Source organism: Mizuhopecten yessoensis, unplaced genomic scaffold (assembly GCF_002113885.1).
Source record: "Mizuhopecten yessoensis strain PY_sf001 unplaced genomic scaffold, ASM211388v2 scaffold7547, whole genome shotgun sequence".
Lineage (NCBI taxonomy): Eukaryota > Metazoa > Mollusca > Bivalvia > Pectinida > Pectinidae > Mizuhopecten > Mizuhopecten yessoensis.
Genome location: NW_018407102.1, coordinates 1,280,893 through 1,308,386, shown reverse-complemented (window position 1 = coordinate 1,308,386; position 27,494 = coordinate 1,280,893). Strand labels below are relative to the sequence as shown.

The 27,494-nt window shown below is 34.5% G+C and overlaps 1 protein-coding gene across 1 annotated transcript in view; it reads left to right on the top strand.

The window, feature by feature from the left end:
• The window catches only part of LOC110453939, a 135,374-nt gene that overhangs the window by 6,539 nt on the left and 101,341 nt on the right, over positions 1-27,494 (top strand). The window contains exons 5-34 of the mRNA XM_021503188.1: positions 98-175; positions 2,829-2,924; positions 4,163-4,255; positions 4,514-4,627; positions 5,174-5,341; positions 5,734-5,836; positions 6,226-6,359; positions 7,514-7,714; positions 8,043-8,180; positions 8,716-8,880; positions 9,798-9,991; positions 11,354-11,483; positions 11,614-11,693; positions 12,637-12,724; positions 13,584-13,709; positions 14,260-14,330; positions 15,089-15,335; positions 17,389-17,598; positions 17,738-17,857; positions 18,197-18,361; positions 18,723-18,902; positions 19,275-19,406; positions 19,982-20,170; positions 20,846-20,977; positions 21,512-21,703; positions 23,535-23,654; positions 24,650-24,985; positions 25,433-25,621; positions 26,296-26,445; positions 26,659-26,847. Of these exons, the coding sequence (XP_021358863.1) occupies positions 98-175; positions 2,829-2,924; positions 4,163-4,255; positions 4,514-4,627; positions 5,174-5,341; positions 5,734-5,836; positions 6,226-6,359; positions 7,514-7,714; positions 8,043-8,180; positions 8,716-8,880; positions 9,798-9,991; positions 11,354-11,483; positions 11,614-11,693; positions 12,637-12,724; positions 13,584-13,709; positions 14,260-14,330; positions 15,089-15,335; positions 17,389-17,598; positions 17,738-17,857; positions 18,197-18,361; positions 18,723-18,902; positions 19,275-19,406; positions 19,982-20,170; positions 20,846-20,977; positions 21,512-21,703; positions 23,535-23,654; positions 24,650-24,985; positions 25,433-25,621; positions 26,296-26,445; positions 26,659-26,847 (4,530 nt within the window). The remainder of the gene's footprint in view (positions 1-97; positions 176-2,828; positions 2,925-4,162; positions 4,256-4,513; positions 4,628-5,173; positions 5,342-5,733; positions 5,837-6,225; positions 6,360-7,513; positions 7,715-8,042; positions 8,181-8,715; positions 8,881-9,797; positions 9,992-11,353; positions 11,484-11,613; positions 11,694-12,636; positions 12,725-13,583; positions 13,710-14,259; positions 14,331-15,088; positions 15,336-17,388; positions 17,599-17,737; positions 17,858-18,196; positions 18,362-18,722; positions 18,903-19,274; positions 19,407-19,981; positions 20,171-20,845; positions 20,978-21,511; positions 21,704-23,534; positions 23,655-24,649; positions 24,986-25,432; positions 25,622-26,295; positions 26,446-26,658; positions 26,848-27,494) is intronic.

Below are 27,494 nucleotides of genomic sequence, written 5' to 3'. Positions count from 1 at the left end.
TAATAAATGAAGTGAAGAATTAAAAGTATAATAAATGAAGTGTAGAATTAAAAGTATAATAAATTAAGTAACATAAAATGTTGTATTTTCTATGCAGGGTTCAACCGCAAGTGTCAATGATGACATCGACGTAGTGGAGTTTAAGCTGCAATGTCAAAATGTACAGGATTCGTCGGTAAGGATTATATATGATTGTCAGTAAGGATTATGTATGATCTGTCAGTAAGGATTATCTATGATTGTCAGTAAGGATTATCTATGATTGTTAGTAAAGTTTATCTATGATTGTTGGTAAGGATTATCTATGATTGTCAGTAAGGATTATCTATGATTGTTAGTAAAGTTTATCTATGATTGTTGGTAAGGATTATCTATGATTGTCAGTAAGGATTATCTATGATTGTTAGTAAAGTTTATCTATGATTGTTGGTAAGGATTATCTATGATTGTCAGTAAGGATTATCTATGATTGTCAGTAAGGATTATGTATGATCTGTCAGTAAAGATTATCTATGATTGTCAGTAAGGATTATCTATGGGAAAGATTTGTGGATTTAATTACATCATCTAATGTTGCAATTGTAAGAAATCTAGTAATTTATGTTTTCAAGGCAAACGAGATCAGAAATAATATTCTTTTTAATAATTAACTCTGGGTGACTGGGTATTAATTCTGTATGTGTTTTTGGCAACTTAATCCAAAATTCTGTATTTTGGTTACACACATACTCAATTCGTTAAATATTTATTTGATTTCCGAGCCAAGTGTATCGAGAGTTATCTCCTATTGATCACATATGTAACACAGCAGTTTTTAGGTACAAACTTTTAACATTATACAAACAATATGTACTTTCTCGATTGCTATGAAACACGTGGTAATGGATATCTGGTTGCCTAAATACAGGTACTTTGAAAACAAGTCCTCGTACCTGTCGCTGCATGCATATGTATTATACCAATTACAAATATATTTCTTTGTTCATGTTCCACTCCACCTGTACCACCTATGTGGATTGTTATTATGTAATGCACAAAGGCATTTTTGCCTATTGCTTAATAAAATATCTGGTATGATTGTTAGTAAGGATTATCTATGATTGTTAGTAAAGATTATCTATGATTGTTAGTAAAGTTTATCTATGATTGTTGGAAAGGATTATCTATGATTGTCATTAAGGATTATCTATGATTGGCAGTAAGGATTATCTATGATGGTAAGGATTATCTATGTTTGTCAGTAAGGATTATCTATTATTGTTAGTGAGGATTATCGATGATTGTTATTAAGGATTATCTATGATTGGCAGTAAGGATTATCTATGACTGTCGGTAATGATTATCTATGACTGTTAGTACGGATTATCTATGATTGTCATTAAGGATTATCTATGATTGCCAGTAAGGATTATCTATGACTGTCGGTAAGGATTATCTATGACTGTTAGTACGGATTATCTATGATTGTCATTAAGGATTATCTATGATTGGTAGTAAGGATTATCTATGATGGAAAGGATTATCTATGATTGCCAGTAAGGATTATCTATGATGGTAAGGATTATCTATGATCGTAGGGATTATCTATGATTGTTGGTAAGGATTGTCTATGATTGTCAGGAAGGATTATCTATGATTGTCATTAGGGATTATCAATGATCGTAAGGATTATCTATGATTGCCAGCAAGGATTATCTATGATCGTCAGTAAGGATTATCTATAATAGTAAGGATTATCTATGACTGTTAGTAAGGATTATCTATCATTGTCAGTAAGGATTATCTATAATAGTAAGGATTATCTATGATTTTTAGTAAGGATTATCGATTATTTTTAGTAAGGATTATCGATGATTTTTAGTAAGGATTATCGATTATTTTTAGTAAGGATTATCGATTATTTTTAGTAAGGATTATCGATGATTTTTAGTAAGGATTATCGATTATTTTTAGTAAGGATTATCGATTATTTTTAGTAAGGATTATCGATTATTGTTAGTAAGGATTATCGATTATTTTTAGTAAGGATTATCTATGATCGGAAGGATTATCTATGATTGTTATTAAGGGTTATCTATGATTGTTAGTAAAGTTTATCTATGATTGTTGGTAAGAATTATCTATGATTGTCAGTAAGGTTTATCTATGATCGTAAGGGTTATCTATGATTGTTGGTAAGAATTATCTATGATTGTCAGTAAGGGTTATCTATGATTGTTAGTAAAGTTTATCTATGTTTGTTGGAAAGGATTTTCTATGATTGTCAGTAAGGGTTATCTATGATTGTTAGTAAAGTTTATCTATGATTGTTGGTAAAGATTATCTATGATTTGTCAGTAAGGATTATCTATGATTGTTAGTAAAGATTATCAATGATTGTCAGTAAGGATTATCTATGATCTGTCAGTAAAGATTATCTATGATTGTTAGTAAGGATTATCTATGATTGTTAGTATAGATTATCTATGATTTGTCAGTAAGGATTATCAATTAAAGTCAATTACGATGAACTATGATGTTCTGTCAGGATTAAATAGTAAATATTACCTTAATTCATGGTTATAGTCTATCAATTCATGACAATGTGGAAACTCATCATACATGGAAAGGTCACAGTTTTATATATCAAGTTTTGCTACAATTTCTGTCTTTGTATTCACTTGCCATCACCAAAGGGACGGGACAAATACAATTTAGAATTGGTAAGGGGTGATCTTATGGGAGTAATGATACCTTTATTTGTCGATACAAAATATTGAATGGTAGAGATATCTAATATTTTATAGTTTAAATATTTTATGGAACCGATTTTTATTTTGTGTTTTTAGACATCCCTCACCTACAATGTCCTGGTGACCATCAACGATATCAATGACAATGGTCCTGTATTTCAAGGTCTTCCGTACTCCACCAACGTAGACGAGGTCTGTTTAGTGCATGGTTATATTTATCATAAATAAATATGTAGGAGGCACGGTAGTCAAGTGTTAGGACTCCGGGCACGTGACCAAAGGGTTGCGGGTTCGAGTCACGGCACGGCACTGTGTTGTATCTTTGAGCAGGATACTTTACTCCGCTTGTTCCAGTCTACTCAGCTGTAAATGAGAATGTGGTTTGGCAGAGCCAGAATTTTTGAATGCTTGGTGTGAGCGCCGAAATGGCAGCACGTGCTGTATGCCCAGGGAGTCGAGAAAGATATTGGCTAGTTGCAAAGGCCCTATAAACACGGATAATAATTTGTGAACCGCTTTGAGACGACCTACAAACTAGGTTGAGATAAAGCATTATATAAGAACGTCAAATTATTATTATTATTATTATTATTATTATATGTAAAATAATGATTCATGATTTTAACCAAAACTATGTATGCACACACATAGTGGTAAGTTTTGGACTATGTTTGATGCCAATGTGATCTGTGTATTTTCATGCATACTTAGGTCTGATTAGTAGGTTTGAGTGTCATGTGAACAGCTGAGGGTATCAATGTTATGCCTATATGTGTGTGATGTATGCATGTTTGCTGCAGGTGGTATGTTGGTGTAACTGCCTCCTTGCAACATAGTAGATCAGAGACCACATTTATAGTGGACTATACTAAATGAAGCTACTTGATTCATATTGTCTAATTGGTTATTGTGCATTAATTTCCCAGCAAAAGGTTAATTTCAATCAAACTTTGTATGCACATACATATAGCAAGTCTCATGCTGAGTTTGATCTCCATTGTGGTGTGTGTATAACTATGCATAATTGATGAGACTACTGATTTCTGATTGGTGAATCGGTTTCCGTGCATTAGCTGCCTTTGAAATAGTTCAATTTTAATAAATATAGTAAGGAGATATATATTTTAGTGTGAACAACATACTGGTAAGTCACTTATAAGTATGTCTCCTCCAAGTCTCACCAATGGTATTACTGTATAATCTGGAAATAAGCCCATGTCTAACAATTAGCCCACCCATATTTATTGCAGTTCAGTCGAAATGCCAACCGTATTTTATTGTACTGTTAAAAGCCCACCCCTACTCAAGAGATTATAATTCAACCCTTCTGGGCTTATAGAAAGATAACTTCAGTATGTGTGCAAGTGTATTTAAATATTATAAGAAATGCACAAGATTCATGTTTAAGTGTTCATTTTCTTGCCTTCCAGCTGGCAGTAAGTGGCACAACGATTTTCCAGGATATCTATGCCATAGACATGGACATTGGAAATAATCGACAGGTCTCCTACGGAATTGTACCAGTATGTATAACAGGGAGAGAAAAAAAGAGAAAAAAAACATGGAGAAATTTGCCTTCCAATTTCTGTTTCAGTTAAATCCCATTTATTATTACATTTGTACATGTTCAAAATTTGGATAGTATACTGTTTTGGTAAATGTTCTTAGTTGTATCTTATTTTCGTTAGAGTTAATTTTTAAATCATGAATGACAGATGCAAGAATAACTTAATAGCTAACAAATACAAACTCATAAGAATCATTTGACTTTTGTTTTGTAGGGGACTGATTCTGACAAGTTCAGCCTGGATGCAAACTACTTGAGGATAACTACAAGTTTAGATTATGAATCCCTTGGTGCTAACAAATATTACCTCGTGGGAATCACAGCTACAGTAAGTTGAAACATTGGACAAAAATTACCACCAGGTCAAGATGTCAACCTAGGGCGAATCGCGAGGTTGAAATGTTTAACCTAGGAATGGATTGACATCTATTAAACGAATTTCTGATAATGAAAAATAGACAAAAAAACCCACAATGCTGTCATTAACTCCAGGATTGGTTCATATTAAGTCAGAAATTAAGTCATGTAATCCTCAGCATTATTTACTAATCTGAACTATTTTAAGGGTATTACAGGCATTATGTGGCTGATTTTCAAGGCTAATTATAAGTCAAACATAATTACTGTTTACAAATGCACTTTTTTTTTGTGAACTCCAATTTTAGTGCACTTTCAAATTTAAACAGGTTAGTACATTGGTGAATTGGTTCACCTACAAAAAAACTAGGAAAAGAACCAGTATAAAGTGCAATCATAAGTTGGCACAATATTAAGTGCTAAAATAAGACACCCACTTAACTATACCTGTTTACAGTAATTATGATGTTTTATGGAATAACTGTGAACTCTGTCTTAATGTGGAGTATTGTTACAGGATAATGCTCCCACTGGTACACAGAGGACTGCGACGACGACAGTGACGGTTCATAATCTGGACGCCAATGACCTTAGTCCAGCATTTGAGTATCCAGGATGTACCTTGAAAGATGGTTATTGTATAGTACCGCAATACACCGCTACCATTGTGTCGGGCACCACTGCTGTGAGTAACAACACCTGCTTATATCAATCATCAATGTGTTGGTTTACTTCTAATGATCTGATCACATGCTAGAGAAAATATCTTCTTGGGTAAATCCAATCACATCTAGAAATTCTTACACAGGCTGACATCATCTTGCTGTGTATAAGCTTCCTTTGAAATTGTCTTAAGGCCGACAGGTCTGTCTCAATCATTTACAGAAAACTAGCAATGATCACATTAAAGTTTGAAATTGTGAAGGATTGCTTACAAACTGTTGTGATTTGAACAGTACTGGTGTGGTAAAGATACGTGTTGTTTGTACATTTTTGGTGTAGTGCAGGTTGCTGTATTTTGTTTTGTTTTTATCTATGCATGTGTTGATTTATATTTGATGGTTGTTTTTGTTTTAGGCTCTGACAGTATACAGACAAGGAGATACTGTGAATTCCGTTGATATCCAGGCTCGGGACAGGGACTCGCTGAACTTCCCGATCACTTTTTCCATTTTAGAAAGTATGTGACTCCCCCACATTATTATAGACAATTTTGTAAAATGATGATTCCACACAACCAGAAAAAGTAAACTAAATTATACAAAAGTCAAAGCCAAGGGAAAATATATGTAATAGATATACAAACACATTTTCATGTTTGAGGAGAATACCCAAACACCTTTTATTTTACAGTGAGTTTATAACACAGGTGAATCACAGGGACTTGTTATTTACGTACAATGAATATATAACACAGGTACTTGTTAATTATGTACAATGAATATATAACACAGGTACTTGTTAATAATGTACAATGAATATATAACAAAGGTTACTTGTTAAATTTGTTCATGGAACAGACTTGTGCATTAAGTGTCAATGTATTATTTCTATGTTCTGTTTTTGCAGCATTTCCAGCGAACAGAGAATCCAGATTTACATTGACGCCAGGAACAAATAGCAATGGTTTATACACCACATTCATCAGTGTTGTTTCTCCCCTTAACATAGCCACCGAGCCTGAGCTTAAAGTGTCTATCTCGGTAATGTTGCTTACTTTTATCTAATTTTCTAATAGTTTTTAAAATTTCCTGACTTCATTTTTGTGTAGTTAAACTTTATTATCAAAACCCCTCTTCACTGATCTGGTTATAGCCTGAAAGCAAAATATTTCTGTGTGTATTATAACCAGCAAGTATCAAACGTCTGGTTTTTACATTCTCATACAAAAATTGAAGAAAACTCAGTTATCATAATAATACAATAGGTATATGAATGTCTTTGTCACCTGCCTGTGTTACATTACCTGTTAATTGTTACTGTGTACTTGTTACCTGTTATATTACCTGGTACTTGTTACCTGTTATATTACCTGGTACTTGTTACCTGTTACATTACCTGGTACTTGTTACCTGTTATATTACCTGGTACTTGTTACCTGTTATATTACCTGGTACTTGTTACCTGTTACGTTACCTGGTACTTGTTACCTGTTATATTACCTGCTACTTGTTACCTGTTACGTTACCTGGTACTTGTTACCTGTTATATTACCTGGTACTTGTTACCTGTTACGTTACCTGGTACTTGTTACCTGTTATATTACCTGCTACTTGTTACCTGTTACGTTACCTGGTACTTGTTACCTGTTATATTACCTGGTACTTGTTACCTGTTACGTTACCTGGTACTTGTTACCTGTTATATTACCTGCTACTTGTTACCTGTTACGTTACCTGGTACTTGTTACCTGTTATATTACCTGGTACTTGTTACCTGTTACGTTACCTGGTACTTGTTACCTGTTATATTACCTGCTACTTGTTACCTGTTACGTTACCTGGTACTTGTTACCTGTTATATTACCTGGTACTTGTTACCTGTTACGTTACCTGTTACATTACCTGTAACATTAACCTGGTACTTATTACCTGGTACTTCTTACCTGTAACATTACCTGGTACTTATTACCTGTAACATTACCTGGTACTCTTTCTCTTATGAACTCTGTACTTATTACCTGTTTACATTACATGATCTTCATTACCTTATACTCGCTACGTTACCTGTGTAACTTGTTATTTGTTACATTATCTGGTACTTAGTACTTAATTAGATAGTGTATGGACAAAAAAACTTAATGTCGTTACGTTGCTATTGTGTATTCTTATATCTTTTTTTTGTTTTTTTTTGTTAGGCACAAGAATTTGGTATAACAGGAAATAATAACAGTGTTGGGGCAACCCTGACAATAAAAGTAAATCCTGCGAATGCAAATGCACCAGTTGTGCAGCCAATAGGCTTTGGTTATATTGCTGAAAACTCGCCCATCAACACAGTGGTACTAAATCAGGCAGGAACCCAACTGTTACAGCTGATCGTCACTGATCCTGATTTGGTAAGTCGGGGTGGAGGGGCTTTTGTTGGACCTTTTACAGGCTCTTTAAATAACTATATATACTGTGTTCTTGGAATAACTCTTTGTATAATGATTATCTATGTCAAATTAAGTGTTGCATGGAATTGAAGTAAAAAGAAATGAAGAACAGTTTGAGAGCTATTTCTGTTCCAGTTTGAGAGCTATTTCTGTCCCTTATAAAAGGAAAGAAGCCTGACCGCCAGCTTTGTTATGATTAAGAATAATGAAGACATATAGAAATGTCTCAAAATTTAGATAATATAGATGATCTTAAGAACTATTCAATTAGTCTAGCTTCCTTTCTCAGGCGGATCCTACAGATGGAACGTATAGCTTTACTGTGTCGGGGACCAGTTTTTTCGGAGTGACGTCGGATGGCTACATTGTGGTTGCTGGAGCCCTAGATTACGAAGCTCTTAATGCACCTAAGTCTGTCACATTCACGGTGAGTCTAGTAGATTTTTAGTACATGTGTGTCCATGTTTTCAGAGCAGTTAATAGTTAAATACAAGGACATAACTATTGTAAGGTTTTTATATGGAATGCAGTCAGGAATGGTTTAATTAGCTGTACAACAGCTGTAACTCGTGTTAATGTTCATGTATTTGTCATTACAATCACATTGGGAAAAAAAGTTTGTCAAACTAAACAAAGAGGGCCCTGCAGTCATACATGTCCTGTGATTAGCACTTGTAATAACAGCATTGTTCACAGAGTCATGACTTTCATAAACAAAACTATTTCTTCTTCATCAAAATATTTTGAATTGTTTCGCAGAAAATAAAGTAGTGAAATAATTGTAGCAAGTATATTCACAAGACCCTAGGGTTACCTCCCTTGGCCATTATTAATTTAATACTGTTTGCTTTATAGGTGACAGTAATGGAGACGCACACTACTGTACCATTGTCTACAGATGTTTCAAGACCCTAGGGTTACCTCCCTTGGCCATTATTAATTTAATGCTGTTTGCTTTATAGGTGACAGTAACGGAGACACACACTACTGTACCATTGTCTACAGATGTTTCCGTGACAGTCTTTGTCCTGGATGTCAATGACTTAGATCCAGTCTTTACAGGAACCGGTTACACAGATGATGTTGTAGCAGGGGATTATTCTTCCTCACCTTCGACCCTTATTTCAGTAAGTAACATGTCTCTATCATTTTAACTGCTGCTGATTAAAAAAAAATATGAAATATTTGTTACACACTATAGTAATACATTTTGTCTATTTAAAAAAAATGCTACTTATAGCTTGAATAATTTTTAATAATTAATGACCCTTTTATTTACATACATGCTAAGTAAATTGATACTTTGCTTATGTTTATGTTAAGTGAACTGACAAAAGTAACAAGACATGTTAAGTGAACTGACAAAAATAACAAGACATGTTAAATGAACTGACAAAAGTAACAAGACATGTTAAGTGAACTGACAAAAGTAACAATACTTGATAAGTGAAGTGACAAAAGTAACGAGACATGTTAAGTGAACTGACAAAAGTAACAGGACATGTTAAGTGAACTGACAAAAGTAACAAGGCATGTTAAGTGAACTGACAAAAGTAACACGACATGTTAAGTGAACTGACAAAAGTAACGAGACATGTTAAGTGAACTGACAAAAGTAACAAGGCATGTTAAGGGAACTGACAAAAGTAACAAGACATGTTAAGTGCACAGACAAAAGTAACAAGACATGTTAAGTGAACTCACAAAAGTAACAAGACATGTTAAGTGAACTGTCAAAAGTAACAAGACATGTTAAGTGAACTGACAGAAGTAACAAGACATGTTAAGTGAACTGACAAGAGTAACAAGACATGTTAAGTGAACTGACAAATGTAACAATACTTGATCAGTAAAAAGTAACAAGACATGTTAAGTGAACTGACGAAAGTAACAATACGTGATAAGTGAAAAGTAACAATACTTGATAAGTGAAAAGTAACAATACTTGATAAGAGAACTGACAAAAGTAACAATACATGTTAAATGAACTGATAAGGTTACAACTCATGAGTGAAAACATACTGAGATTTTTTTTCTTTTCTAGATCACAGCTTCTGATGGCGACAGCGGAGACTTTGGCCTGGTGCGATACTCCATTATAGATGGTGATCCACTCAATGTATTTGCTATTAATTCAATAACTGGCCAGTTGTCTGTTACTGGGACAGTTTCAAAGGACAGTATTTACACCCTACAGATTGAAGCTAGTGACTCGCCCAACACTCCCAGTGTCAGACGGTAAGTTTTCACGAGTTGTGTGCATTCCGTCTCCTACCAACATACACAAAAAAAAAAATTATTGGGAGATTATTTTGAAAAATTGATACCTTGTGATATAATTTTGTAATAATATAACCAGAAAAATAATTCAATATTGCAATTCATGCCATTTTTGTCATTTAGAAATTGAATTCTACTAAATAGATAAAGCTGATATCTTAACACTGGGACGGATATAAAAAGTGACATCTCTCACAATGTTAAAGATATATCACTTTTGGTATTGACAGACCAGAAAGTACTTTCTATTCACTCCATTTAAAGCCACAGATTTTCTTATAATACGTGGTTGTTTTGGTACACATTTGCTCCAAGATATTTACTTAATCAAACAATTGATAATATTTTGTTAGCAAATCTTACCATATAATTACTGTATTTGACTGCAAATAAGCCCCCATCTCTTGTGCATCCAGTTAGCTAATTTGCTTATGTCAGAGACAAAAATTAACATAGTTTTTTTGAGGGAGAGACAAAATTAGGGAGGGGCTGATAATATCAGATTCTGTCATATAAATGAATCGTATTGAGTATTATCAACAGGAAACTATCAAATATTCTCTTTACTGGTATATTCTGAAATGCTCAAATAAAATTCTTTAGATCGGAATTTCATTCTTTTGTTCATAGACCTGATACATAGGGTTTAAACTTGCACAAGACCAGTAATAACTGATTGCCCTAATGAGCTCTCTAACACTACAAGACAACTTACATTTGGGGTACCTCAATATCCGGGTGGTCGGGTGGCGCAGTGGAAAGAGCACTCACCTTTCACTAAGGCAGCCAGGGTTTGATTACCCGATCTGACGTGAAAAGGTATGGGGTTACCTGCCCAACCACGTGGGTTTTCTATGTTGACTCCCGTTACCTCCAACATTAACACCCTGCTTGCCTACATCCCGGCCAACAAAAGTATTAATATAGGTTGAATTACTTGGGTACATTCATTTCAGCTGTGGATGAAGTGAAAATGTGATTTCCACAAAATGAAAGCACTGTAATGTACTATGAATACACAGTAATCCATTCTACAATTGAAACCAATTTATTGTTACAATATCGTGTTGTCCTGTGTTGAAATACATGTTGTGATTCAGTTTTCCTTGTAATAATCTACTAGTGTATAGGGGGAAATTTTCGCCACTGTTAATTTTCGCCTTTTTTGACATCTGCAATGAGTTTTTACAAGGCCAAATATAAGTATGCAGCATACCATTTTACAGGTGAAGTGTGAATATTTAACTGGAGGAAAGAATCCTGTATACAGTAGCTAAAACACCATGTTTTTATACATATTCTACGGTTGAATGATTTCAGGTCGACGGTTACGGCTGTCTCCATCACCATTACACCCTCTGGTAATGAGGCTCCAGTTATACCTGCCAACACGTACACTGTGACTGTCAGCGAGGGAGCCGACATCAGCTCCTCTGTCTTCACTGTTCCAGTAAGGCCCCATGTCTCCCAGTAAAGCATTCTTAATTGAGTTTATTTCAATATAAAGATGAGAACGGTCCTGGTTCATTTGGAGTGTTGATTTGTGCATTGTTGAGTGACTTTTCTTTTTCTTGTTGTAGGCATCTGATCCTGAAGGTCAAGTTTTGACCTTTAGCATCAATAGTGGAAACAACCCAGTACATTTTGCAATCGATTCCACGTAAGTTCTCTGTAAAACTTAACACAATGCAAGGAAAAAGGTCCCTACTAATTCAAGCTTTAAAACTATTTAATTCTAGTGTTTTCCTGCGTGTATCAAGGACAATGTTTGATCATCATACATGTACATTATCTAATCTACAGAAGCCATCATCATATATAGATCATTGTTCTGGAAACAGATCATGATACTCTGTTAGAATAGTGTTTTTTAGTGTTTTTGATACGTGAACATGAACTTTTCAGAATATGGAATGATATCATTTAAAACTGGTATTTTCCCCTGTTTATTCAATATGAACATGTACAATTCACTCCAACATTCAATAAGAAACATTTGCTGCATCATAATTGCTCCTACAGTAAAGTTTCTTCCTCCATATTGGATATTTTTAATGTTTAGTCACTTACATCAACCAGATACTGGGAGTTTGTCCTTCAGCATTATATTAATAGTGTTGGTTAGTACATTTAGGTGTTAAATTTTATAACTATTTTTGGTATGATTAAATGATATGCAGTATCTGAAACCAAAATCTCTCACCAATCACAATAGTGACAATGTATTTAGACTATATTGGTACAGTTTTATGTTATGCCTTGCTGTTAATTGTCAATATATTTAAAAATATATATATAAAAAAAATAAAAAAATCTGAGATATTTTATCAGATTGGAATGTAAAATCCTCACATCTTAATAGGAAATAGGACCAGATATATAAGCTTGAAAAACCAGAAAATCAATTTTTAGAAGTAAAATAATTCAGATTGTACTGGATTTCGTCTGACGATGCAGCCTTATGTTAACTCAAGTGTGTACATAAGTAAGTAACAATGTCTGCCTTTTAAAAGACTTACAGTTCAGGCTTTAAGTGTGGATAGGGTAGGATAGGAGATAATGTAAGCCAATTTAATCAGTAAATGTTGATTTTGATTTTGCAGTGGAAAGATCACGAACACTGTCAAGCTTGATCGGGAAACAAGAAGCTCCTATACATTGGGTGTCGTGGTGACTGACATAACATCACTGGTGAGTTAGCACAGACTTAGAAACACTATATGGTTATATCGGCAATGGGTAAAAACCTGGAGTAAATTCAGCAATGGGTAAAATTGTCAGGTAAATTTAGCAATGGGTAAAAGCGTGGAGTAAATTTAGTAATGGTTAAAATCGTGGGGTAAATTCAGTAATGGATAAAACTGAAATAAATTCAGTAATCGGTAAAACTGTGAAATAAATTCAGTAACGGGTAAAACCATTGAGTATCCTGGTGATGATGTCCGCATAGCAGGCCAGAACATGTAGACAAAAGTAAAGATCACAAACCATTGAGTATCCTGGCGACGATGGACGCATAGCAGGCCAGAACATGTAGACAAAAGTAAAGATCACAAACCATTGAGTATCCTAGCGATGATGGCCGCATAGCAGGCCAGAACATGTAGACAAAAGTAAAGATCACAAACATTTGATTGGGAAATAAAATACAAAAATAAAAATCTTAATTTTTGGCTTCTTTCATGATTGTGAATTTTTACCCGATATTTGTATCATAGTTCATTGAATACACCAAAGGCAAGTCACAGTTATAGTGCAATATACATAAATGGAAATTATTTTGGTAATACCTGGTAATATTCAATACTCAAAACAATACAGTAGAGGATATAACATCAGAGCAATGATACAAGGCAACGTTAATAAGCAAAATATTTCAATACTAGAAAATGATTATACCAAGCTTTTAAAGCATCTATTGAAATGACAGTCAAGATTGAAGGGCTGGTACTCCGAATCTAATAAAGAGGACCAATTGGTCAGGTATCACAAATATATATTGTAGTATGCTGTGATGGTACATAATACTTTTTTATTTCTTTTTAATCAGACTGACACCGCCACGGTCAACATTGTGGTGACGGATATCAATGACGTCCAGCCGTTTTTCTCCCCAGCTCAGTATACTTTCCAAGTCTCCGAAGGCCAACTCGGTGCCAATGTTGGGACAGTTACGGTAGGTTTATATTTCACGGATATCCGCAAAAAAACGGTTTTGATTGTGAGGCATTTCATTTGCTAAATTAATTTAGATTTTGTGCAGATTTGTAATCAAATATTAATTTAACATAATCTGTTGATTTTGGCTTGGAAATTGTGATAAACCATTTTTATATCTATTTAAATTGTAATATTTTACATAGATGATTTTATAAAGACCTATTTAACCTTGTTATAATATGTAGATGTATTATAAAGACCTTTGTAGTGATGTTATATAAATGTTCTCATATTAAGATATTTTCAATTATTTTAATGTAATTATATTGATATTTTTACAACATTAGTACATGTATATAAAAAGTATATGTATTAAGATTCTGTTGTTATATAAATATTATTGTTAATGCATGTTAAAGTTCTTGTGATAGATTGTGTAATATTGGCATATAAATTTTTGAAGACAGTTGACAGTTGAAAACATTATTAGACATAGATGTTTGATTTGAATGATTAAAAAATTATAATATGTCTTTTTAGTATACTAACAGTCTTTTCTGTTTTAGGCATTTGACAATGATGAAGGAAACAATGGCCAAATTGATTTCTCAATTTCCCCCATTTCCACTGGCTCGCTGTAAGTTACCTGTTGCTGAAAGTTGCTTTAGGTGTTGTATCAATGTTTTACTTTATACACGAGTCAGTCATAGCTTGACAAAGGGACTAGTCTGTCTTCAAACATTGCCACACGTTTAATCCGTACATTGTTTGTGTAGATGTTATTTTTTTGTAAGATACCTGTCTGTAAATGCTTCTGTAGAGTTCATTCAATTGGAATAAATATCATGTGATGGCCGTTTTGCATTATAAAAATTAAGATCCAAACAAATTGAGGTGAAATGAGATGAACAAAATGAGTTTTTTTCACAGGGGTCATAAGACTTTGTTAAAGTATGTTGTGATTCAAATAATGATCAAAAACTTGAATATTGGGGGTTGGAGAAGACTTTTCTGATTGTTACCAGCTACATACTCCATTTGTTAGTCACTCCCCAACATCATTTCCTGGTGGAATCTATAGTAAAAATAGTCATATTTGGTTTACATGTCCTAGTGTTTTTAGTCACATTAAAAAAACCTATGTATTTAACCACTCAAGTGACTGTTAAGGCCTATGGACCTCTTGTTATATTTAGGTAGCTCTCGGTGAAGCTCAACTTTTTATCTTCGCTCAATCAAGATAAGTCTTGCATTGTTCTCAGTGTTACAGAGATCTGCATGGACTCAACATGGATATTATTAATATGCAATATAAAAACAGTTATGAAATGTCTGTTATACATTGTGTTCATATCACAGGATCTGATTTCGTTATTTCACTTTCTCATGTTTTAGATTTTCGATCACTTCTGTTGGTGGTGTCATTACCACGGCTCAAGCATTGGATTATGAAACGCAAACTCAGCACATCATCCTTGCTCTGGTCACTGACAGAGGAATTAATTTTCAGCGAACTGGGACTGCAACTGTCACTATCAATGTCCTGGATGTTCAAGATAATGTTCCACTGTTTTATGAAGCAAGTTATACCACTTTTATAAATGAAAACCTACCAGCCGGCACAAATGTCATCATGGTTGAGGTAAGGTTTTATATACATATACCCGACTGTCTTACCCCTTTTATCATTACACTTCCATAACAACCACTTTAGTCCGTAATAACAACAGATTTGGAGCCAATTTTTATTTTTTTTAACTTGCACTTCTTCATCTACTGCATTGTTTCTTGGACATGCAAATAGTAAATACGGCATACTTCACGATACTCGTTTCCTGTTACATACGATATATGTGGCTTCCTGGTGATGGCAGGGAGCTATATGTCCTTGTTTGAACTTTTGTTTGAGGGCGAATACATTTAGAAAGGGGACTGGTTTGGCAGGTTTTAACTGTATATATGATCACAGTTGCTTTCTAGCTTTGTGCCAGAGGGAATTTCTCTTTAGCTCAATTTGAAAAGCACCAGACTGGGAAGCTGAAGGTCACTGGTTAGATCCCCACCAAAAGTACAATACAAATACCTACTGTAAATGACTATTTTTCTGGGAACCTTATTTGGCAGATTGTATCCACGAATACGAATTAGAGACTGAGATAATGCAATATTGATGGTAATTATTTCTGAAAATGATATTTGGAAAAGATCTGCAAACATTATTCTACTAAATACATGGGAGGTTGGTTGTCTTTCACCATGGGTACTCCGGTTCCCTCCCAAATTGATAAACAACATGGCCGACAGGCAGCTATCTTTGATTTTGATAGTGAAAGTTTGTTATCGCTATTTCTCGGGAAGTAAAAGTATGGGAGGGATCTTTCTCAAATTTTATGTGTAGGCTCCCCTTGTTCCCTTGTTGTGCAGCAGTGCCTGACATGGATCATGTCAGGTTTTAACTAGGGTTGAAGAATTAAAAATATATTGTTTTATTCTGTTTTACATATTACAAACATTGTCATGTACTGTGTAATTTAAATGTACTGAAGCATTGTGTTAAATGCTGTGGAAATATTTCTTCCCAAAATTAGTTTGGCCACCAATGCAGTATGTCATTTAATTTGGGCCAGTGCTTCAGTGCTTCAGTGCCACTATCCTTTATTGTTCATGTTTACTTTTGAAACTGATCAGTTAAACAAAATGGCCTAACGACAGCCATCTTCGATTTTTGACATTGAAGGTTTGTTAGCACTATTTCTCAGGAATAACTTGAGGGATCTTTCTCAAATTTGATATGTAGGTTCCCCTTGATCCCTCGTTGTGCATGTTATATTTTGAGACTGATCATAAAAACAAAATGGCTAAAGGAAGAACTAAACAGATCTTTCTCATATTGCAATGATCGATTCTATTTCTTTCACATTAAGTTCTGTACTAGTAAATATGTGAAATGACAAACTCACTTTGAAGGTTGGCTTTCATACACATCAGTATTAAGTTAAGATCAAAAGTTACCTCAATGTGCATTTACTGTTAACATGACTCAATCAAACAGATTAGAGGAAAGAAGAGAAAAGATCGAACTGAGAAAGAACTAATGAAGATGGTACAATGGTGGGCACCAAGATCCCTCTGGGATCTCTTGTTTTGTTTTCAAATGACTTGGGCTGGTTACCAACGTTATAAATTTGATCAGTGAGAAAGTATGCTTTGATTTGTTATGCTGTATTAGTTGTTTCAGTGAGAAAGTATGCTTTGATTTGTTATGCTGTATTAGTTGTTTTAGTGAGAAAGTATGCTTTGATTTGTTATGCTGTATTAGTTGTTTTAGTGAGAAAGTATGCTTTGATTTGTTATGCTGTATTAGTTGTTTTAGTGAGAAAGTATGCTTTGATTTGTTATGCTGTATTAGTTGTTTTAGTGAGAAAGTATGCTTTGATTTGTTATGCTGTATTAGTTGTTTTAGTGAGAAAGTATGCTTTGATTTGTTATGCTGTATTAGTTGTTTTAGTGAGAAAGTATGCTTTGATTTGTTATGCTGTATTAGTTGTTTTAGTGAGAAAGTATGCTTTGATTTGTTATGCTGTATTAGTTGTTTTAGTGAGAAAGTATGCTTTGATTTGTTATGCTGTATTAGTTGTTTTAGTGAGAAAGTATGCTTTGATTTGTTATGCTGTATTAGTTGTTTTATATTGCAGGCTTTGGATGCAGATACTATTGATTCCATCACCTACAAGTTTTCTACTGGGAACTTTGCACCTTTTACGATTAGTTTGTCAGGACAGATATCACTCAACACGGCGTTAAATTTTGAAGTGCAGCCTCTTTACGTGTTTACCGTGACAACCACCGAAGGGGAGTCCAGTGGTCTGGCATCAGTCTCAACTACCGTTACTGTATCTGTTATGGTAGGTGAACTCCAAAAAATAGTCGAGTTACTGGTGTAGATAATCACCTGATCTTTACTACCTTTCCGTCGGAGAAAATGATCAGATTTTATCTAAAGGTTTGTGTATTTATCTCTATTCACTATTCATACCTTAACAGGATCTGAACGATGCCCCTCCTGTTTTGTCAGTCAACCCTTCAACAAGAACTGTGCTGGAGAATGTGGCCGTTGGTTCCTTCGTCTTGTTTGATGTTGACGCTACAGATGCAGATCCTGGAGTGAGTAGGAAACACATAATATCCCAAGGTCAAAATTTCTATCAGAGATTTCAAATTTGATAATAAATCTCTGAATAGCCTATATTTTCTCCCTTCTTGTTTTCAGAGTGTCTTTTATCAAATCAGTTGAAACTATGAAAATATCTCTAGCACTTGATTGGTACACAACAATAAATACCAACAAAGGAGCGTTTCTCTCTTCTCCTGTTTAACTTGACATTTTCATTGTTCTAAATTGATTTTCATGTCCAGTTAAAGGACTGATTTCAAATGGGGTAAATTGTGATTTAAATATCTCCTTGAATTGGCTTTTGATATGTGAGTTATTCCACATTTCAGAACACTGAAAACAGCAGGGTAACCTTCGCCATCACAGGTGTCACCTCAAGTAGCCTTGCCAACCCAAACAGCGGTGACAATCTCTTTGTCATTAATTCAGATACAGGAGTTATAACTCTCGCTCGATCCTTGACAGAAGACAGCACAAGAGCAAGCACCTACACAGTAAGTGTATCATTTTTAAGAATCATCAATAATAATTACTCCGTCCAGGCCATTGTCTGCCTTGAAATGGTCTTTTTGATGATTTATCAATAAATACCAGGGCATTTATTACTGTATTGAGAAGTTATTCTAAATCAATGTTTTGCATTTGATTCTGATAGAAATGTTTTTCTAAAGATGACATAATTCATTTTTAAGTTAATTAATTCAATTCCTTGGAAGCACAGGCAAGTTTTTCTCATGAAAGGAATAAGAAATAAGTCGATGAATCATATAACTGCATTGTAAATTTAAATATTTTTCATGTTTTTTGGGCCGCTTTAAATTTACCATTGTACCAAGTTACAATTGTTTTGTTTAGATAAATGTGGAGGGTCGCGACCACGGAGTGCCTATCAGGAGTGCCTCTACAACATTGACGTTGAATGTTGACAGGAACAGCCAACCATTTTTCAATCCTTCTTCCAAAGTAGAAACAGTAAACAGCAATGCAGCAGTTTCCAATGTGCTGTTTTCATACACAGCCACAGATACTGATACGGTAAATTCTGTTTATAAACACAGCCACAAACATTGATACGGTAAATTCTGTTTATAAACACAGCCACAGACACTGACTTTCTAAGTCATTCACCCCTGACAAAAATTATAATGAACTTTTCCAACCTTTGAACTGGAGTTCAAACGTGTCTTCAGGGGTGAATGAGTTAAAGTTCTTTCAGTTCTGTATATATTTAAAAAGGCAGAGGTTTAACTCATTCACCACTGAAATTGACTAATAATGAACTATTCCAACCTTTGAATGGGAAGAGTTCAAATATGTCTTCAGGGGTGAATGAGTTAACAGATGCTGATACCCTGTATAATCCATCAATATTGGGTCTAATCATGTCCGATGTATCTTTTGATTTAGGGTACCTTCGGACAACTGACTTACTCGCTGATTGTGGATGGACGAGTTCCAAATCATTTTCAAGTCGGTGCCTCAGACGGTGCTATCACACTTGCCAACTCACTGCAGACCGATGATTCCGATGCATACTATGTAAGTGTACTATAGATCTTGACACATATGGGTGTAGTACATACATGTCCTGTGTTTCGGGGAGCTTTGAGGAACAACCATGATGATGTAGAACAATTTGGAGTGAAAAAGAGGGATATTTATCTTCAAAAATAGTGACAAAGTGTGGCAAATAAAAACCCAATAATGACTAGCTTTAGGTGTAACTTAACTTATATTTGATAACTTGGGAGTTTTTGTTCACTTTTTCCATAAATGCTCCTCGTTATTGTTACAGAAATTTTGTAGCAGCACTGCCATGTTTGGATCAAAGAATCTTAGCATGTACAATCATGTACTTTTCATCTCCCTTAATACCATTTGGTTTATCAATCACAGTACTTTTTATCCTTACACAGCGCAGTGACTTCATTATCACAAGGTTTGGCAATGAAATTTTTCAACAATGTTTACAAATTTTGTCCTTTTGCACACAAATTTTTCAGCAGTTTTTGAATTACTTAACATCGAAAAGCCAGCATAGTAAAAGTAATCCATAAGTATGTCGATCAAGCATGTTTATAAATATAATGCTAAAAATTGATTCTGTTTTACAGTTACGTGTGGTTGTTACTGACGGTGGTGGTCTAATGGCAACAGGTACGGTTACAGTCAGTGTGACGCGGAACCTGTTTGATCCTTCGTTCGACGGTGTTGGACCGTTTAATTATGCTACAACAGTGTTGGAGAATGCACCCCTGCTGCAGTTTGTCTTTAAACTGAGTGGTAACGATGCCGATACACAGGTGAGGCAATTACACAACACTATGATGGTTTATCAGGATATCAATTGGTAGATTCAATTTGTCCCATTCCACATATTGATGATGTACATTTAACTTAAAGATATATGATACCTTACACATTATACCTGTGATATTTGTTAGAGTTAAGGACCATATGCTACCTTACACATTATACCTGTGATATTTGTTAGAGTTAAGTTTATATGCTACCTAACACTTTTTACCTGTAATTTGTGTACCGGTAAGAGTTATAAGTCATATGCTATGTACACATAATACTACTCCTTTAGAGTGAAAGTTATATGCTTCTGTACACATAAAACCTGTAGTTTATGTTAGTTATCTTTTTAATATAAGTACATGTATTGTGTGATAAGTCAGCAATAGCAAAGGAGTAATTTTCTTAAATCTATCCTGTGTAGCTTTATAATATATATTACACAGGTTTCTTCATGTGGAGCTCTTAACGAAAGAAGATACCTTTTACTGTAGCATGACTCCTTAAATGAAGAGTAAACCAGTTGACATAACTAGTATGGCTAAATAAGTTGAGAGTGAAACCATTTACATGACTATAGATAGCATTAAGTAGAAAATGAATAGAAGAAACTTGTTACAAGTGTATATTATTTAAATAATCATGATGTTATGTTTTTGCATTGTGTATTATTTCAGTTGCCAAACAACCAGCTTACCTACAGTATTGTGGGTGATTCCCAAGCCCAACAATACTTCATCATCACCGACACTGGGGAACTTCAGCTCAAACGTTCTCCTGCTGACAACCAGGCCATCAACACCTTTACCGTAAGTCTAACACAGGCAATCAATGTGACTGGTATTTAATCCCAAAACAATATTTCACGATGATAATAAATTTATTTGTATATGTATGCTTCTAAGTTGTAATCTAGATATTAAAAGTAATCGCCGTGATATGTTAAAGATAATCAACCCTTTTTGCCTTGTTCATTTTTGTGCCTATATGGCAAAATGATACACAAAGTCTTCATACCATTGAACGATATGTATTTACATAAATGTAGGTTTGAAACACAGTTGATATACAGCAAAGCCACTCTCATCAAGCTTCCTTCATTCCCAGGCAAAATGGCTAGACGGTAAATCGTAAATATTTCTTTGGAAACCTTTTATTGGAAATAGAGAGATCTGTCCTTAAAACAGTGGCTAGACTTTGAGACACCTGGATTGGAAGCAGTTGTGTATGAATGAGGCTCAAATTTACTTCTTAATGATTTTTATGTTCTATCACAGGTATCCGTTTCCTGATATATGACTTTGTCAATACCTGATATATGACTTTGTCAATATCATTTGCAGGTTACAGTAGGCCTGCAGGATCAGGGAAAAACACCGAGAAGTGCTTCATCAAATGCTGTAGTCACCGTTACAGTCCTCAGAAACACAGCTCCACCCATATTTTTCGCCCAGACGTACACGCAGAGCATCAATGAGAATGTCCCAAGTGGCACAAGCGTGGTTACAGTTGCAGCTTCCGACGCCAACACACAGGTACACATATAAATTTGGCATGGGACAGAAGGTGTCAGTATAACAGGGAACTACTGTACCTTGTCCCATAGTGATTCAATGGCCGTAGTTCATCTAGTTCTATCAGGATAATGTATCTGAAGACACGTACAAATGAACAATACAAATTTCTATCAGTCATCAATGTCAGAACTGTACCTTCGACAAATATTTTGGTCGAGTTAACAAACTTATATCTTTGCATCATGTTTCTGCACATCAGCTACAATTTTAAGCTACCGGATCATGATTTAGCACTTAGACTCTGAAAAATAGAGGAGCCTTTTGGGTAAGCCATATTTGGAGTCGGTTTCATGATTAGTGTCTACCTCCTAGATTTTTGCCAGCCCTCATTATCTCTTGTTTTTTATTAACTCATGGCTTATCAACACTACTCTCCACTTTCCTGATTGTAATTGTAATATAATTACGTCACAAACTTTAAAATTTGTTCAGTAATTCCAACATGATCAATTTCGCATTAATTAGAAGTGTATGTCATACGGGTCTAGTTTTGTTGGAATCGGGATAGAATGAAACTTGAGTTAGTCTATACTACTAAGCTTAATACTACTAGATCTGAACCGCTTCTTTTGAGATGGGGATTTGTTGATGAGTTGGCATGGAAAGATATTTGTGTCCGATATGTAGAGGATATCTGCGCACTCGTGAAAAATATCAAAATATTAGCCATACGAGTGAAATATAAATGTTATTACTGAAGACACCATTACATTTTCGATTTATCATATTTTTAAAGCATTAAACATGAAAAAATGTAATGCATTAAAAAAGGGCGGGAATCAGAAGCATAATAATTAGTGTCATATTCTAATGTCACGTTTGACAACAAGGCGGCAGGCCTTTTTGAATGGGATACTCACCGCAATTCTGACGTTTTCTGCTCTTTTCTGGTATGATTGCTTATAAAAATGTTATTAATTGTATATTTATGTAAATACTTAAGTGTGTGTACCAAACATTTACCATAACAACCATCGCTTCATTTGAATATGAACAAAAAATCTTTGCCTTTGAATGCAGCGAATAGAAGATACCGTAATGATTGGTCAATACCAATATGTGATATTTGTCACAGTGTGAAAGATATCAGTTTTATCAAGTTGATAGAATCTGACATTTCACTGGCAAAAATGTAATAAATGATCATACTTGCCCTATTAATTGTCATCATTACAATAGATATGTATGGTACAATAATATCTTGACACTTAGAAATGCCATTACTGAATATGCCCAACGATGTCACTGACCAGAACTATCTAGAGCTAACAATGACAGTCATGTGACTGGCCTGACTGAAATAAGAGAAAACTATCTTTTGGAACGAACTTGAAGAATAGCCGGGCATCATAGTGGCATGGTTTCTAATTACAGTACATTTCCCCTAATATCACGTCTTGTTAATGTCACTTTTCGGTTAAGGTTATATGCTTATACGAAAAGTGCTAAAATGAGATTCACGCAAAAATAAGTTATGTTGACAGTATTAAGAATGTCTGATGGAATGAGGTTAAAGGGATCTTTCCTCTCGATGAATAACTGAACATTACTCCGTAACAGCTAGTCCATCACTCGCTTGTTAATAATGGCATAGTTTTGGGAATGTTTGGCTGGAGAAAAATAAATAGATATACAAAATGGACCTCAATGGAATCTACAGCTATGTCTATTTCCTTGACAATACTGATGAAAAATGTTCTTGCAAAAAAACTTACAACACACAACATTCTAAAAATGAGATAAATAGATCTTTTCAATTATAATATCTGTTTTGTTGTTGTTTCCACAGCCTGAGTTAAATTTCATCACCTACTCCTTGCTTGATAGCTCGAATCTGTTCACCATCAACTCTAATGGACAAATCAACACAGCCGGCAATCTGGCAACTCCCACCCAGGATCTGTATACAGTAAGACACGTTGACACTTATATACTGCCATATTGACTTTACACAAATATACAGGTTTGTAATTTGTAGACATTTATACAGAATAGTTATCTATAGACAATTATACAGGTTTGTAATTTGTACAGAATAGTTATCTATAGGCAATTATACAGGTTTATAATTTATACAGAATAGTTATCTATAGACAATTATACAGGTTTGTAATTTGTACAGAACAGTTATCTATAGACAATTATACAGGTTTGTAATTTGTAGACATTTATACAGACTAGTTATCTATAGACAATTATGCAGGTTTGTAATTTGTACAGAATAGATATCTATTGACAATTATACAGGTTTGTAATTTGTACAGAATAGTTATCTATCGACAATTATACAGGTTTGTGATTTGTAGACAATTATACAGAATAGTTATCTATAGACAATTATACAGGTTTGTAATTTGTACAGAATAGTTATCTATAGACAATTATACAGGTTTGTAACTTGCACAGAATAGATATCTATAGACAATTATACAGGTTTGTAATTTGTACAGAATAGTTATCTATCGACAATATACAGGTTTGTTATATGTAAACATTTATACGTAGTATTTACCTACAGACAATTACACAGATTTGGAATATGCAGACATTTATACATAGTAGTTGTCGATAGACAAATATACAGATTTGTATTTTATTGACATCTATGCATGCTAACGATAAATAGACAATTATATAGAATTTCAATGTATAGAAATCTATTTGTAGTACATGTAGTAATTCATAATAGTTGTCAGTTAATGCTACAGTAAAACCCTGCTAACTCCAACTCGTGGAGTCCAGGTCAATAGTTCAAGGAATACATGGTATTCGACGAATCCGAGGTTTGACCGACATCGTCATTTTTTTTATCTGGTGGGACGACAGACAGTATGAGCACTACAAATATCGCGGATAGTAGATGATAGAAGTCAAAAATCATGTACCTGTTTTTTCTCCTTGCAGTTGGTGGTAGTTGCTAGAGACAATGGTGATCCTGCCCGTGAAGGAACTGCCTATGTGTATGTCACAATCCTTCGTAACTTCTTTAACCCTGAGTGGACTACGACCAACTTCAACGATCAGGTGTTGGAGACACAGACACTTGGTACCAGTTTAGCAGGAATAAATCTGGCGGGAGGTATACAAGACCGTGACATTAAGTCTCCAGGCAATACTATCAACTTTAAAATGAACACTGTTGTCACACCAGCCAAGTCTCAGCAGTATTTCCAAGTGTCCAGCGGAGGGGATATCTCTGTCAAGCAAGATCTTAGAACAGATAGCGATAATGTGTACCTGGTTAGTACTATCACATTTCATGCGTTTTAATCTTAAATTTTCAAGCTTTTCCCCAAAAAAACTTTTTCTGATTTTTTAGGTTGATTTTCCTTCACTTGGTTCTTTTTTTATTTGACATACTGTAGGAGGATCCATGGAAAAAAACATTGCAATGTTTTTGATATGCAAAGTTTGTTCAGGAACCTAATGCAGAAAGGGAGATAATCTTTTATATTGCAATTTTCTTTTCAAAAGAAAATATGAAATCTTCAAATGTAGTCATTGATAACAATTTTGAATGACTCTTTCAGTTTAAAAAAAATTGTCAGACATTTCAATTTATCTTTACAAGTAAAAGATCTTCATTTTGTTTCTGTGTTTAAAATTGGCTTGAATAACATAAAATCAAATCCCTACTTGAGATTCAGAAAAAGGCCCACAAGCAGTAAACTTTCCTTTCTCTTTCAGCTTTACATTGATGCCTACGATTTGGGATCCCCATCGAGAGAAAGTGCTCAGACTGCCACGGTTACTGTATCTGTGGTCCGTAATGCAGCTCCAGCGTTTACAAACACAGTGTTGTCACAAACTGTCAGGTCAGACACTGTTCAGGGTTCAACCGTCTACACACTTAGTGCTCAAGATCCAAATTTTGGTGTAAGTATTCGGTGGTGGTTTTTCCTAAATGTGAGAAAGTAGTCATTAGATAGCAGGGAAATTTAATATGATTGAAAAATTTCATCTGACATTATGCATAATATATGTTTTCATTTTTCGTCACATAATTGTGTATCTTGCAATTAACAAAGGGCTGTAAAATGATTCAAGACTAGTCAAGAGGCACACCAAAATGATCCTCAAATTTAAATAAACACATAGCTATACATGTTTTATTGTTTCATGGTGACTGCTTGTCTCTGTAATATGTAAATGTTCACGTTCCTGTTTTGATAAAGGGTGGATTGGCCTGAAAATTCGACACATTTCTTAGTCTGCACTGTGGTTATTAATTCTTTGCCCATATATAGTATTTAAGTAATACGCATACAACCAACATTTGTTCCTTCAGATCCAGCGCCAATATTGGATGATACTGTCATTATTACTTATGAGATCTATATCTATACATGTATATATAATTTATACATATATCTATACATGCAAACACAGCAAATATCGTCACTCGCTATATAAATCTATACATGTTTATATAACTCTATGTAGGTGTGTGTATTAGCCTTAAGTACAGTCCATACATATGTAGGCTTGGGTATTGGGGAAAGGTCCTGTACGACCATTGTTACAAGTTTTCTGTATCTTTGCATTTACAGGTTCCAGAGTTTAATCAGCTGACCTTCACCTTGGAGGGAATTGACACAGCCTTGACATACTTTGAGATTGGTTCAGTGAACACAGTCACAAACACAGCAAGTATCGTCACTCGCTCGTCTGTACAGTCTGTGACGGAGGAAAGCTTCCAGGTAAAATCCACTATGTAACTCAACATTTTCAAAATATTTGACTGAAAGGAAAGTAGCTTTGTTCATTGAACAGAATACGTTCCAAAATAATATTTCCCATCAATAAAGGTGTTCATTATTGTCATAGACACTGCATCACTACAAATCTGTCTTGTAGAGTAGATATATTGCTTTGTCTTTTAAAGTGTATCATTCACAAAAATCGTTTTGCAGCTTTTGGTGCGTGTGAGTGACAATGGCTCGCCACCCCTAAGCAGTCAGCAAATTGTCACTTTGAACATGCTGAAGAACCTGAATGCACCGGAGTTTGTCCAGCTGTCCTATTCCCATACGATTCTGGAGACACTGACTGTAGGCTCAAACATTGGCATACAAGTTCAAGGCCGTGATGATGACTTATTGGTAAGTCTCAATATTTCTCAGCATTTTGATTAAAGTGGACTCATTTCAAATTCACTTACCTATATACATTTCTGATATTTCAGTTTATTACTGATGGTACGAGGGTTAGTGTCAGTGGGATTAAAACCTATTCTCCAGTACAGTAGTAATTTATTTGATAACTTGGTCAGTAAGTATGTAAACCTATGTATCAATATTGTTCTTCAGGTTGGTAAGTATGAATTGTAGAAAGGTTCTGTATCACAACCAGTAAGTTTCTATTTCTGATAATTCAATGAATAGTATCGGACAAATGACACAACGGTATAAAATAGGTACAAGTTGGTAATATTAAAATCAAACGTCAATTCCGATCCTCTATAAGCGTACATACATTTAGTTGTTTTGCACGTACGTAAATGATGGATCAGACCTAGAAGGTGGGTGGGGAGTCGATGACGCTGCCCACATACTGATAGATTAATCAGGTTGGTTAAATTGTTTCCTAATTTTGTAAATTGAAAGATTAATGAGTTAATTGGTGCGAAATGTTTTTTTTATTTTTAATAGTCCAGATGACTCATATTCCAGTGTAGATGGAGGAAACTTAAGATTTTTGACACAAGGTTTTATCTTAAAATCGTTAGATAGAGAATGGCTAGGTCATC